The sequence below is a fragment of the Ascaphus truei genome, chromosome 4 (genome assembly GCF_040206685.1).
Source record: "Ascaphus truei isolate aAscTru1 chromosome 4, aAscTru1.hap1, whole genome shotgun sequence".
In the NCBI taxonomy this organism is placed as follows: domain Eukaryota; kingdom Metazoa; phylum Chordata; class Amphibia; order Anura; family Ascaphidae; genus Ascaphus; species Ascaphus truei.
Genome location: NC_134486.1, coordinates 312,458,415 through 312,472,687, shown reverse-complemented (window position 1 = coordinate 312,472,687; position 14,273 = coordinate 312,458,415). Strand labels below are relative to the sequence as shown.

The 14,273-nt window shown below is 48.4% G+C and overlaps 1 protein-coding gene across 2 annotated transcripts in view; it reads left to right on the top strand.

Moving 5' to 3' along the window:
* The window catches only part of CFAP206 (cilia and flagella associated protein 206), a 40,226-nt gene extending 28,253 nt beyond the window's left edge, over nucleotides 1-11,973 (top strand). For both annotated transcript variants that reach the window (XM_075597853.1, XM_075597854.1), the window contains exons 11-13: nucleotides 1,583-1,776; nucleotides 9,334-9,477; nucleotides 11,684-11,973. In XM_075597853.1, the coding sequence (XP_075453968.1) occupies nucleotides 1,583-1,776; nucleotides 9,334-9,477; nucleotides 11,684-11,917 (572 nt within the window). In that variant the 3' untranslated portion in view covers nucleotides 11,918-11,973. The remainder of the gene's footprint in view (nucleotides 1-1,582; nucleotides 1,777-9,333; nucleotides 9,478-11,683) is intronic.
* Nucleotides 11,974-14,273: the final 2,300 nt, after the last annotated feature.

The following is a 14,273-nucleotide window of genomic DNA, read 5'->3' as shown; positions in this document are numbered from 1 at the left end:
GAGTATTGTCCTTCTTCTGCTGGCTCCAGACGAAATAAACCTGTTTTATTTAACTCCTTCATTCTGTCTGGTGCTTGCGATCCCGTGTAGATTATCCTTGTCTCCTGTGTCAATAACTATATACAAATTTATTCAAAGTCAATACAAGGAGCTTTCAAAATAACTATTCATCCCAAGGGCAGTACAAACAATGCAGGTCATCCCTTAATGTTGGAGGAAAGGAGATGGTTCTTAGAGTAAGGGCAGTTACAGTGTGGAATTCATTACCTATAGAGACTGTGATGGCAGATACAATAGATAACTTCAAAAAAAGGGTTGGACATATTTTTAGAAAGGAAAGGTATAAAGGGTGTGAAAAGTGTGAATAAAGGAGACACATCTGAGGATTATTGCAGAATAACAAACGAGTTTATTTTGTATACATGTGCACACATAGAAGGAAGTTTAAAAATAAAACTTCCCCATCAAATGTGGCCTACAAGACATATTTATACCAAAAATACTAAGCCCATGCCCCCTTTATGAGGTGGCGTGTGCTTCATTACATAAGCTTATAAAATAAACAAAATATGAATATGAACATTCAGTTAATAACATAACTGTAAGATTCATACTATTATTCAAGCCAGTGACCTTTTCTCTATATACGTGATTTCTGAGAAAGGGTGTATTTGACCATGAGACCCTCCCCCTGAATGCGAGATGTGCCTGTTATCTATATTTTATTTTCATAACAGTCCTCCCATTTCCAATTCTTGTGGTTAGCTGAAAGGCTTATTATCACTAAAAACTTTAGGAGCAGAAAAGAAAAAATCTCTTTCATACTTCCCCAATTGTCATACAATGAACAAAATGGATGACAATATCAGGCACCTAAGATGGATGCTGACTTAAAATGGCTGCTCAGATCCCAGTGCTGTTTACGTCAGACCCCCCCATAATGTACTTTTTTCTCAACTTTGTCAAGGGATATACCAAATAATTAAACATGGGAAGGATGTTGATCCAGGGAGTAAGCTGATTTCCATTATTTGGAGTCAGGAAGGAATTTATTTCCCCCCTTTTGAGACATCATTGAATAGTGTTTCACTGGGGATATTTGTTTGCTTTTGTGTGGATAAAAATACTGTAAATACAAATATAGGATAAATATCTGTTGTCTAAATTTAGTATAGTTTGAACGTGATAGTCATATAGTTACATAGTAGATGAGGTTGAAAAAATAAATATGTCCATGTAAATATAAGAGTGTAATTACTAAGCAGTGCTATGCTATAAGACTCCTTCCGGTGCCAGAAGATTTACAGATGATTCAAGTGAATGTGCTGTAAGGTGTCTTATTCCCTAGCAATGCTTAGTAGAGATGCCTCAAAATGTACAAGCATCTTGACTTCTTGTTGTTATAACCAATTTGTAGAATTGATGGTGTATTATATGGAAAGCTTTCATTGTTGCTGCTAATTATATTATACTACACTTGTACATCACATAATATTATGCCATATTATGTCACATAATGGTTGATTATAATTAACATTTTAAATTGTATATGTGCCTATGCTTGTTTGTTTTTCTTGCTCAGGAAACCCAGACATTGGCATTTTGAAGCACCAGGAAAGGTATTATGTTTTTAGTTCAAAGGAAGCTGCCTGCATGTTTGCGCAGGATCCAGATCACTACATCAGCTTAATTGGAGAGAAAGCCAAGCAATGCGCAGAGCTCATACAGTTACTAGAGTTGCATGATCAATTTGCATCCATTACTCCTTACTCCCAGGTATGTGACAATAGCTTTCTAATTTTTTTTTTGTTTTCTATCTAATCTCTTAGGTTGCTTGAAATAAGTTGCATCACTGCCCATTTTAAGAGCCATTATTCATACAAATAAAACATACAGTAGGAACATAAGTCAACAGCAAAAAAGGCTGAAAGGGCCACTTTATCAAATGGAAGATGCCAATTAGTTTCCAGTTTGAGTCTCCTCCTCTCTTTTTGGTTTCTTTGTGCTTGTACCTTGCATTGTTGAATTCAGTTTTGCCGATCACCCCTTCAATGTGGCATTTCCGTGTAAATACTAATCTTTGAATAAAGAAGAACCTTTGAGTTTTCTCGTAATCTAACCATGACCATATTCATGGGGGGGGGGGGGGGGGGGTTGTATCAGTTTGGAAGAACACCTCGGTAGCACTTTTCTTCCTTCTCTTTGTGAATGTTTTTCTAACAGCAGACACTTTATTCTAAGGCTGAAATAGGCCTACGGCGGGGGAGCACATGACCTCTGAGACAACAGATCCCTGACGCTTAATACATGCATAATACATATATAAAGGGTAAAAACATGTAGTTTGTGAAAATGATGGGTGATGTGAGCCACATTGGTGGGTGATGAGACCCTATAAATATTCATCACCTACGCGTTTCTCAGCAGTGGGTCTGTTGCGCACAGTAATTGTTTTCAATCAAAGTCCTATTAGATACATTGTTACATAAAGCAAATGCTTATTACATACATTACCAAAAATATCCCTTGAAACAAATATATGACATACCTACCAACTAATGCGAGGTCAGCGTGATAATGATCCAGGCTGCTCTTTCTTCAGATATTACTCTACTACACCGTTGCTGAAACCTGCAAAGGCGAATGTAAAAACAGGACTGTGGTCGTTATCACACAGGGCACCTGGCCTTATTCGCGCTGGTGGGATATTTGTAGCGTTTGTGTGTTTTGATCAAAAATGGTAGAACTTGCACTCAGCGTTTGTGATATAGCAACATCAACAGGTGTTATGATCCTACAGCCATACCACTAGGCGCATGTTATAACACAATACCTGACTGGATTAGCACTCGGTAATAGAGAAAAGGATAAAAAAAAATACACTCGCGTGTTCCTTTTGGTATCAACTAGATTTCTTCGTCATGGGCCAGGGGCCTTGAAACGTTGCTCATTGTGCTGCGATAAGTGTGTGTCTGTATAATCTGTACATTAAAGAAGAAATCTAGTTGATGTCAAAAGGTACACGTGAGTGTATTTTTTTTTTTTTTATCCTTTTCTCTATTACCGAATGCTGATCCAGCCAGGTATTTTGCGTGATGAATATCCACTGCAAAAGTTCTTATTTTTCTGCAAATCGTAATGTACACTAACAGAGACCACAAAGGATGAGTGAGGAAAAAACATTATTTACTGACCATATTACATTTATGCAATAGCGTTTTTGGGGGCATATTTTCGCTTTTTCTATTGTTTGAGTATGGGCTTTTTAATGTTCAATTTTTGCATCAAAATAATTATTTGCGATTAATCGGTGAGATTAAATTGGTTTGTTATGTATTTAGCTCTGCTTTTAGTCTCATTTCTCTTTTCCAGTTTATTTTCACTAATATACAGTACACAAATATATCAAAGATGTTTTTTATATATGTAACGGTGTTTCTGGCCCGGTCTGACCCACCCAATCTCACATTGGCCCCTGTGGTCTAACCGGACCCCATTACAGTGTGGATATGTCATATGGTGCACCCGTTGGCTACAGGACTCCTGAGTCTCCCGCATGATGGTGTGTGGGGAGAACCCGTCCAGACAGGCAGCTGAGGTAGTGTGCTGAGTCTCACCTAGTTCCAGTGCAGCGCCTCCACCTCACCAGGGTCCCTGCGTCCGCATGGGGATGATCCTGACGAGGAACTCCTCGGTGGTGCAACCTCCTGTGTAATCATTGGACTCTCACACACAGGGGTTTCTCTGATAAGCTCCATCTTTATTGTCACGGTGGGCATAGCTGCCCTCCACAATGGGTATATTCAGCCGATCATCTCGCCCGTGCTCCCTTTAGATAGGTATATCACCTAGATCAGGGATTCACTTATTCCCTCAGGAATCACTATCCTGTGCCAGGTCCCTGGACACAGCCTCCCATGGAGTTACTATAACATAACTGACACTCTAATAGAACTTGAACTCCTGCCTCAGCTCTGACAAGAGCTGAACTCTTCCTCCTCCTCTCAGCAGAACCTTCTAGCAACTAACTTTTAGACACAGTGCTGTGCCTTATGTAAGCTTCTGAGGCTGACACACCTCTGACATCACTAACCATGGAGTCAGAGCATGTGACCAGTCCCAGCCATACACAGGGCACCCCACCAGGGTGTGAGGGGAAACCTCCATAATTACTGCTGGCATGCCCACACTTACCAGGCCTTACTGCCAACAGGAGAGATGACTGTAGGCATTTTACATGACCGCTACATTCTCCCCCTGGTGAATCCCATCGTCCTCGCTGGGACCTAAATTTGTATACCTCTTTCCAGGAAGCACTGTAACGGAAAACATAATTAACATCACACAAATTTCCTCATAATGCAGTACATATGAATACAGTCATCCGCCAAGCCCGCCCCGACCAGCAGCCACAGACCCGCGTGATGCGTTAGTACCCCCTAAAAATAGTGATCTGGGTCGGGTTTCCTCACCTCCCTGTTACCCATATCCAGGACCGTGACATAGTAATGCCTAGGTGATCCTCTCTCTGGCACATAGGTCACCCTATGTTTGTGAACATTTCTCCCTATGCTCCACACTCGCATCAGGGTGTCTATCCTTTCTTCCGCCTTCTTACCTACAATGGCGCTCCCCCTATTTACTAAATACAGCTCTATAGTCTCTTGGAGCCACTTTTCCCTATTGTCCTCAATTTCATCCATCAGGGGCTCCGGAACATAGGGATACTCCAACCCATGGGATTTTTTATATTTGACTATTATAGCCCTCTCCGCCCTACTGACCCTGGTCAGATCAGCATTACCTGCCCTCCCAGGTAACACCCATGATAGGGGCTCATCAGGATCGACTGGATCTGACAGTGTGTCGGGACCCATGGGCGCTATGTCTCTACGCTCCAGCTGGAACCACCTCTCCTGTAATTCCCTGTCCCTCTGCTCGGGTGTAAACTCTCCCTCTCTCCACCAGAAATCTACCACGTCCTCCCGCCGGATGAGGAACCGAGTACGGTCCATCCACGCGGAGTACCCTTCAAATAGCGGGGCCCACCACCGGGTCTCCTTAAATGGGTTAGGCCCTGGTTCCCTGTCGTCGTCAAATGAAAATACCCCTGACGACCTTGTGGATCGCGAGTTGAACCACCTCGAGGACCCCGGAGCCTTTACTGCCGGTTGGGGTGCTGTATCTGCTACCCTCAATTCTCCCCCTCCCCGTGAATCGCCCTCCGTAGCGCCACTGCGCTGCCTTTCCCCAGTCCGTCTTCCCTCTCCCCCTTGTGAATTGTCCACGTACTCCAGGCTAGGCGGTGAACCCGGTGACCGTGTGATGGGGGTAGGGGTATTAACTATGGCGGGGGTTTGGGCATAGGGGCACGGAACGGGACCCCACGGGGTTACGACCCGCTCCTGGCTGTCCGTAGACTGGTCCAAGGATGATGTCTCACCCTCCTCAGTCCTGAGATCGTCTCTCCAATTTCTGGGCCTTGTAAGTGATCGGGGACCTTCCCCCGACCGCCGAAGCGTCGCTGCTTTGTCTTCCTGGGTTCCGCCGTCGCCACCGGAAGTGACGTCCTCCCCGGAACCGGAAGCGTCGCCATCTCGCGTGGGACCCCCATGCGGGATCTCTTCCTCTATGACGACATCCGGTTGCTCCGCCGTCACCACCGGAAGTGATGCCGTCTCTCCACGTGCGCGTTGGGCCTGGCGCGGCCCTTCCAGCGCTTCGCCGTCTGCTGCAACCAAGTAAGTAATAGGGCTGCTTGGCTTACCCGTCCGCAGGGGTGTAGGCGTCTCTCTCCCGTCTCCGCCAGGTCCTGGAATGGCGGGACTCCGTCGGTTGGATCGCCGATCTGCGGGGGACGTCCTGTCACTCACCCCACGGGGTGTCGTTCTCCCGGTATGCCTTTTCAGCTCCGTCTTTACTACCGCCAGCTCACGGAGGTCCTCGTCTGAGTAATCCCCTCGCCCGGACTTAGGGGTCTCCGGGCGGGGTGACAGTCTCTTTTCCCCGAACGCGGGGGTTGATTCAGCCGCCTCAATCGCCAGTGACCCAGCCGACTTGACCGGCTCCAGTCCCTTGGTTCCGGGACTCGCGCGGTTGAGCCATAGCGCGCCCGGGGACTCGGCGGAGCGCCTTGTCACGTCCACCGGGGGGTCAGCAGGCTGTATAGGAATAAATGTGGGCATAGGCCACAGGTACAAAGTCCCGCAATGAGGGCAACGTGCCGCCGTGTTGACCGTGCCTCCGGGCAGCCCGCATTGTAGGCATAGCCCAACCACCGTCTCGGTATTGGCCACCCTCACTACTAGCACCCCGCCGGGCACTGAGTAGGGCTGTGTAGAGACCATTGTGCCCCCAGTGGAGGAGCAGGCCATTCTCTTTACAGGAGCCACTTCCTGTACAGGTCTCTCCTTCTCAGTGGTTCCTCGCAACTGACTGATGGAAGTTGCTGGATCCGCCACTCCCTGCTTCGGCTCCTCCCTTCTTTGACAGAGCTGGAACCCGCCCCCAGGGGTTGCAATAATGGGCGGGTCCCACAGGGGAATATCATGCCCCCTAATTAAGGCCGCACCTCTCTCAGTCCTGGTGGGCGCGGTTAGCGTTTTCGCGCCAATTTGGGGGTCTTTTCCCGCGGCTAGTTCCCGCCTTCTCCTGGCAGCCGCCCTTCGTGCAAGATAACCATCCTTTTTGCACGGCTCTTCCACGGCCGGAACTACTTTCTGTAGTGGCGCCGTCTGAATATCAGTCCCTGGGCCCAGTGGGTGCATCCCCACAGGCCATAGTTGATAGTCACTCCCCCTGGTAGAAATCAGGGGAGGGTCCCATAAACTCAACGGTTGACTCAGCACAGGGGCTGAATTAGTCACTGTCCATCCCGGCGCAGCCATAGCTTTCGCGCCATGCCCCCCTTTAGGGCGGGGCTCTGCTGTTCGCGCCATTCCCGGCCAGCTTTTTGCAAGTCCTGCACCAGCCACATTTTCTGTAACTGTCCCATGCGGTTTCCCTAGCAAGCGGGAACCGCCATTTTGGTTGATTTTTGCGCCCAAAAAGTCCATGTGTTTGCTCTCCTCACGGGGTTCTCCCCCAATTATTACAATTTCCTCACACTCTTCAAGGGTGGCCCCTCGCTGTCCCATACAGGATAAAAACGGGGCAGCCATAGCCTTCGCTCCGCTCCAGAGCAGCCTGGTCAATGACAACTCGGCGACAGTCTGCTCTTCAGTGGGTTGCACGCCACGGGTGCCCTCCCCATCAGCCTCTGTCCACCATTTCATGTTCTCCGCACCACGCGGATCCTCCACTCTCTCGTAACAGTTGTCGTACATGGGGCTCCACTCTGCGGGGCAGCCACCACACCGGTACAATAAAGATCAGCTTCAGATGCACCACCACATGTGTACCTTATCTAGGTGTGACCCAGTGTTGCACTACCTCAGGCTAGGCTCACTCTCTCAGTGTCTGCTGTGGCTCCTTCCTCCCAGTCTGTGCTCCCTACGGTGAGTGTCTGGAATGGGCTAGGTACTCTGGCTCTGCCATGCAGTACTTGGGGCGTCTACCTGTCTTGGTCAGCCTAGCGCAGACCCTCTCCAGGACTCCTGACCAAGTTAACAGGCTATCCCTTCTGGCATCCTACCAACTAGCACTGCCTCAAGGTGACTCGGTCAGCTATAACCCGGCTCCAGACCCCTCACTCCCTTCAGGCCCCTAGGTTGTCCCGTCAGCCCCCTGACCACCCCTAGGTCCGTCCCTACGCAGCACAAAGTGGCAGCAGACACTCTCCCTGTTTCCAAGTGACCTAGCTAGAGCCTGTCCTGATGACAGATCTGATCTCAGCAGCGCCTCCAAATGTAACGGTGTTTCTGGCCCGGTCTGACCCACCCAATCTCACATTGGCCCCTGTGGTCTAACCGGACCCCATTACAGTGTGGATATGTCATATGGTGCACCCGTTGGCTACAGGACTCCTGAGTCTCCCGCATGATGGTGTGTGGGGAGAACCCGTCCAGACAGGCAGCTGAGGTAGTGTGCTGAGTCTCACCTAGTTCCAGTGCAGCGCCTCCACCTCACCAGGGTCCCTGCGTCCGCATGGGGATGATCCTGACGAGGAACTCCTCGGTGGTGCAACCTCCTGTGTAATCATTGGACTCTCACACACAGGGGTTTCTCTGATCAGCTCCATCTTTATTGTCACGGTGGGCATAGCTGCCCTCCACAATGGGTATATTCAGCCGATCATCTCGCCCGTGCTCCCTTTAGATAGGTATATCACCTAGATCAGGGATTCACTTATTCCCTCAGGAATCACTATCCTGTGCCAGGTCCCTGGACACAGCCTCCCATGGAGTTACTATAACATAACTGACACTCTAATAGAACTTGAACTCCTGCCTCAGCTCTGACAAGAGCTGAACTCTTCCTCCTCCTCTCAGCAGAACCTTCTAGCAACTAACTTTTAGACACAGTGCTGTGCCTTATGTAAGCTTCTGAGGCTGACACACCTCTGACATCACTAACCATGGAGTCAGAGCATGTGACCAGTCCCAGCCATACACAGGGCACCCCACCAGGGTGTGAGGGGAAACCTCCATAATTACTGCTGGCATGCCCACACTTACCAGGCCTTACTGCCAACAGGAGAGATGACTGTAGGCATTTTACATGACCGCTACATATATATATATATATATATATATATATATATATATATATATATATATATATATACATATATATATATTAAGCAGAGTTTTATATATATATATATATATATATATATATATATATATATATATATATATATATATATATGCAAATACAACTGTATGCTCATCTGCATGTCTTAGGCAGGTCTGCAACCCCGCCTTTCCCCATTATCACCCAGCATACAGCACTTCCACTGCAGCAAGGGATTCTGGGAAATGACATGCAAATGAGCACACATTGTCACTTTTTGCCTCAAAAACCATTTTTAACATGGTTCCTATATATATGTGTGTGTGTGTGTGTGTATAGCAAATGGAAATATAACTGTATGCTCATTTGCATGTCTTAGGCAGGTCTGCAACCCCACCTTTCACCATTATCACCCAGCACACAGCACTTCCACTGCAGCAAGGGATTCTGGGAAATGACATGCAAATGAGTACACACACACACACACACACACACACACACACACACACACACACACACACATATATATATATATATATATATATATATATATAGTATATAAAATAAATACAAATTCATTTTGACCATTGACAGCATGAATGTAGGTTAGTTTAGATGTAACTGTTATAATTGGTATTACATTCTTCTTTCTTCCACCAGGCCCAAGCTGCTGAAAAACTTTTAATGAAGCCAATCTCTAAGTGCAATAGAGGCACACAAACTGATACTCACATAGTGGAAACAAATATTGTCAAGTCGTATGAGTGGAATGAATGGGAACTGAGAAGAAAAGCGATTAAACTGGTTTGTATTTATAGTCTCAGGTATTTTTTTAAAATTGGGGTTAGTACATCTTTCTTCCACATGTAGTAAGCATTTCTGAAAACATGATTGAATATGAGAAACAATGAAAATGATCAGCAGGTTGTTATGTCCTTAACTGAACAACAGTACACATCTTTAATTTCTAATCTGAAACCGTAATATTTAGCATCTTAACATACTGTAACCTAAAATGTATCAGGTATTTCAAATGGTGCAAGTGAAGCCATTATTGTCTTGTGCGAACTATGATTAGTAAACGAACATTGCAAAATGAAACAAGTAAATATATATGTCATTGTGACAGCAGGGGGAGCATGGCATTCCCAAATAAAGGTTAAACCTAAGGCTGCGTCCATAGATGGACAGTCGGCGCTGAGCCGTGTGGACGCTCCGTGATGAGCCCCGTCATCCTCAATGAGGATGTCTTGAGAGGGGGCTCCCGCGAGCGTCCCCAGGCGTGCTGAGGCGCAGGGATTTTCAGCCGACAGCAGAACCTGTTTCTGAGCGCGCTGTCGTCTGAAAACCTCCAATCAGAGCGAAGCAGCGTCAACGTCATGGCACCGTGACGTTGGCGCTTCGCGGGCTATTGGCCCACCCCCTCACAACGGATTGGCTCAGTGGAGTACAGGGACTCCCCTGTTTGGTCGGCACCCAGTTCTCCATGTTTCCAAATGAAGGATGGGAAACTATAGAACCCGACGCGGATCTCGTCTCCGCAGTTGTTCACGGTTACTCTGGTGTCTTTGCTTGTGTTGCTCACTGTTGGCTCTGGTCAAATAAATTTACGTTTATTAACTCTTGTGTTCTGCATGGTGATTACGATCCCTAGTAGTCTGGTCACCCCCAAATCGTGACAATCATACTGATGCATTCTTAAAAATTTTTTTGTAGATTACCTACATTTAAAACATAAATACATTTTTTTTTATTCGCAGACTTCTTGTTTGACTTACTTGTAAAAAAGAAACAGACTTATTTTAGAAAGACTCTCTTCCTTTCTGTTTCTATACCACAAGTACTATATAAAGCAGCAATCCCGTCTGAAAGCAAGCATTGTTCTGAGCGCTGGAAAACCGCGGTGTGCAGGATGTTTGAGTTTTTATTTTTGTTGTTGCAAGTATTAGAAAAAATGACGTGTTCGTGAGGTCACCAATAAAATGCATTCCCCCCCCCCCCCCAGGCACAGTACCATTTCCTTTATGTAAACCACTTTAATCCTTTGAGTGTCCCAAAATGGACCCTGCCCAGCACTCTAGATGCGTTATAACATAGATGGTATGTCATGCTAGAAGTGTTTGTTTTGTAGGTGGAGATCGCATCCACCACATAACGCGATCCGAACAGAAATGGGTTATTCTCTACTTCCATTCCCGTCCTGGGGTGCCTCTCTGCAACCTTGTGATCACAAGGTTGAGGGCAGGAAGATTGTTCAGGTGCTGCTGGTATTTAGGCACTCAAAGTGTTAAAGCAACAATCCCACCCATAAACCTATATGAGTTTAACTCATATTATGTTGGCATATTGCCATGCCCTGCTATTATTTTGTTTATTTTTTAGTGTTAAAAACCATGATTGTATTAATCTCTAGCAGCTGAGGTTACCATGGTAACCGTTGTACTGCACTGGGCTGCAAGGAGAGCGCCATTTTAACATCCCAGAGGACAATTAATATTTCTAGCAAGTATCTCCTGAACGAAGGAGCAGATTTTAAAAAATAGTAACACCTGAAAGGGCAGGAAGAAATCTCCTAAAGTAAGTAAAATAAATATGCAATGCAATTGCAGTCAGCGTGGCCTGCCGCTTTTAACTACTAGGAACATTCATTTTCACTAACTCTGGGTATGCTACGTCAGTGTGAGTTAACCCTTCTACTAGAAACAAAACCTCATCTCTCTGTGTCTTCTGCAGAGAGTAAGGAGGATAAGATCCTCCTTCCATCCAAACTTCCCTGTGTAGCTACAGCCTAACCAGTGTCACACTATGGGGGTAATACCATATTGTCCGAAGCACGTACCTCCATTGTCCGAAAAAACCCTGTTGTACACTTGGGACTATAGAGAATTATACCCCATGTGGTATGTAAAGTTTATGGCTATGAGCTGTATGCAGATTCAGCTTTCTCAATTTCTTGCTTGCCTCTTCGCCTTTCTACATGTAATGTTATTTGTTTTTTCCCCAACTGCAGGCTAATTTGCGCAAGAAAGTGACTCACTCAATGCAGACACATGGCAGTCACATGAGAAGAGATAATTTTTCCCAGGTCTACCTACCAAAGCAAGTCAGTACTCAGACTAAACGGGACAACTCAAGCAATGTGCCCAAGCCACAGATCTATCTGGCAGGACTTCGTGGAGGAGGGATGTCAAAACCTACTAACATGGTCAAAGTGAATTTAACAAGAGCTGTTGATGAATCTTAACTGCAAAATACATTTGTTAATTAATACAATAAATATTTCCATTATGGTAAAATGCACACTGTTAACTTTTTATTTATTGCTTGACTTCGTTTTATTGAAAGTTTTACAGTTTTAACAATGTGTAAAAATGACAGATTTGAGGAAGGGATGGGGTGGGGGTGCCGTATAAATCAAAATTGGGGAGAGGTGGGATGTGAGGAGGGATCAATTGTTTCCAATAACATAAATGTAGGGGTCACATTGAAAACAGTTGCTTTCCACTTGTATTTGCATAATCCTCTATACTGCAATGCCTATATGGGAGCCAAAGCACTTCTTATGACAACTTAACGTAAAGAAAATTGTGAAAGAGGAATGTAAGCTTTTTTTCAGTTTAGAGGCTCAACAAATGTTGGTCAAGACCCGGGATAGCAGAGTACAGTACACCATCCAGGGCTACCAGACCTTCTGAAACTTAACACAGGAGTATAAACCATTAATCATGCACGTCATTTTTTCCATCTGGTAGTTAAATCAAATTTTATTACAGATTGTGACCCTTGTCAGGATCAAGTTTTGTTTCCATAGAGCTACATCTTATACTATATTAGTGAAAGCACTGTATGCCTGCCTGCCTGCATGCATGCCAGCCTGCCTGCCTGCTGGATGTCCGGTGTCCCTAGGGGAAATCTCATTGGTCCCTTGGGCCGCCCCCGCACACCTCTCATTGGCCTGAGGCGGAGTGACGGCCCAAAGGACACACAGGGACACAAACACACACACAGGGACACACACAGGGACACACACACAGGGACACACACACAGGGACACACACACAGGGACACACACACACACACAGTAGGGGGGGGGGTGTACATTAGCAGCATGTATAACCCGGGGGGGGGGGGGGCCCTCACATACCCGCCGGAGCCTCCGCCTCTTCCTCCCCGAAATCAGCCTCCACACCCGCGCGCACCTCCTCCTCTCCCCGTGTCTCCCGCGCTTTCAAACCCCCCCCCCCCCCCCGGCGCCGCTACAGTCAGCGGAGGAGCGAGTGCCCGGGACACAGCGGGGGAGCGGCCACAACAAGCTGCCTCCCGCCTCAGTTCCACGTGGGAGCGGCCGGACGGGTGAGTGAGCGGCCTTCACCCACCCCTCACCCCCCTTCAAATCACCTCCCCTCCACCCCCCCCCCCCCGGCGCCGCTACAGTCAGCGGAGCGAGCGAGCGAGCGCCCGGGACACAGCGGGGGAGCGGCCACAACAAGCTGCCTCCCGCCTCAGATCCACATGGGAGCGGCCGGACGGGTGAGGGAGCTGCCGGACGGGTGAGTGAGCGGCCGGACGGGTGAGGGAGCGGCCTTCACCTCCCCTCACCCCCCTTCACCTCCCCTCACCCCCCTTCACCTCCCCTCACCCCCCTTCACCTCCCCTCACCCACCCCTCACCTCCCCTCACTCCACTTCCCTTCCCTTCACCTCCCCTTCACCCCCCCACCTCCCCTTCACCCCCCCACCTCCCCTTCACCCCCCCACCTCCCCTTCACCCCCCCCACCTCCCCTTCACCCCCCCCCACCTCCCCTCCACCCCCCCCTTCACCTCCCCTCCACCCCCCCCCCCCCACCTCCCCTCCACCCCCCCCCCCTTCACCTCCCCTCCACCCCCCCCTTCACCTCCCCTCCACCCCCCCCTTCACCTCCCCTCCACCCCCCCTTCACCTCCCCTCCACCCCCCCCTTCACCTCCCCTCCACCCCCCCCGTTCACCTCCCCTCCACCCCCCCCTTCACCTCCCCTCCACCCCCCCCTTCACCTCCCCTCCACCCCCCCCTTCACCTCCCCTCCACCCCCCCCTTCACCTCCCCTCCACCCCCCCCTTCACCTCCCCTCCACCCCCCCCTTCACCTCCCCTCCACCCCCCCCTTCACCTCCCCTCCACCCCCCCCCCTTCACCTCCCCTCCACCCCCCCCCCTTCACCTCCCCTCCACCCCCACCCTTCACCTCCCCTCCACCCCCACCTTCACCCCCCCTTCACCTTCCCTTCACTCCCCCCTTACAACCTCCCACCACCTCCTCACCACCTCCACCCCCCTTCCCACCTCCCCCAACTCCCCACCACCCCCCCCCTTCCCACCACCTCCCCCCCCACCCACCCCCCTCCCCACCACCTCCCCCCCACCCCCCCCCCCTCCCCACCACCCCCCCCCTCCCCACCACACGTATACACACACGTACACACACAATATATACATACACACAATATATACATACACACAATGTATACACACACGTGTATACACACACGTGTATACACACACACACACATGTGTATACACACACGTCTATACACACACACACGTCTATACACACACACACGTG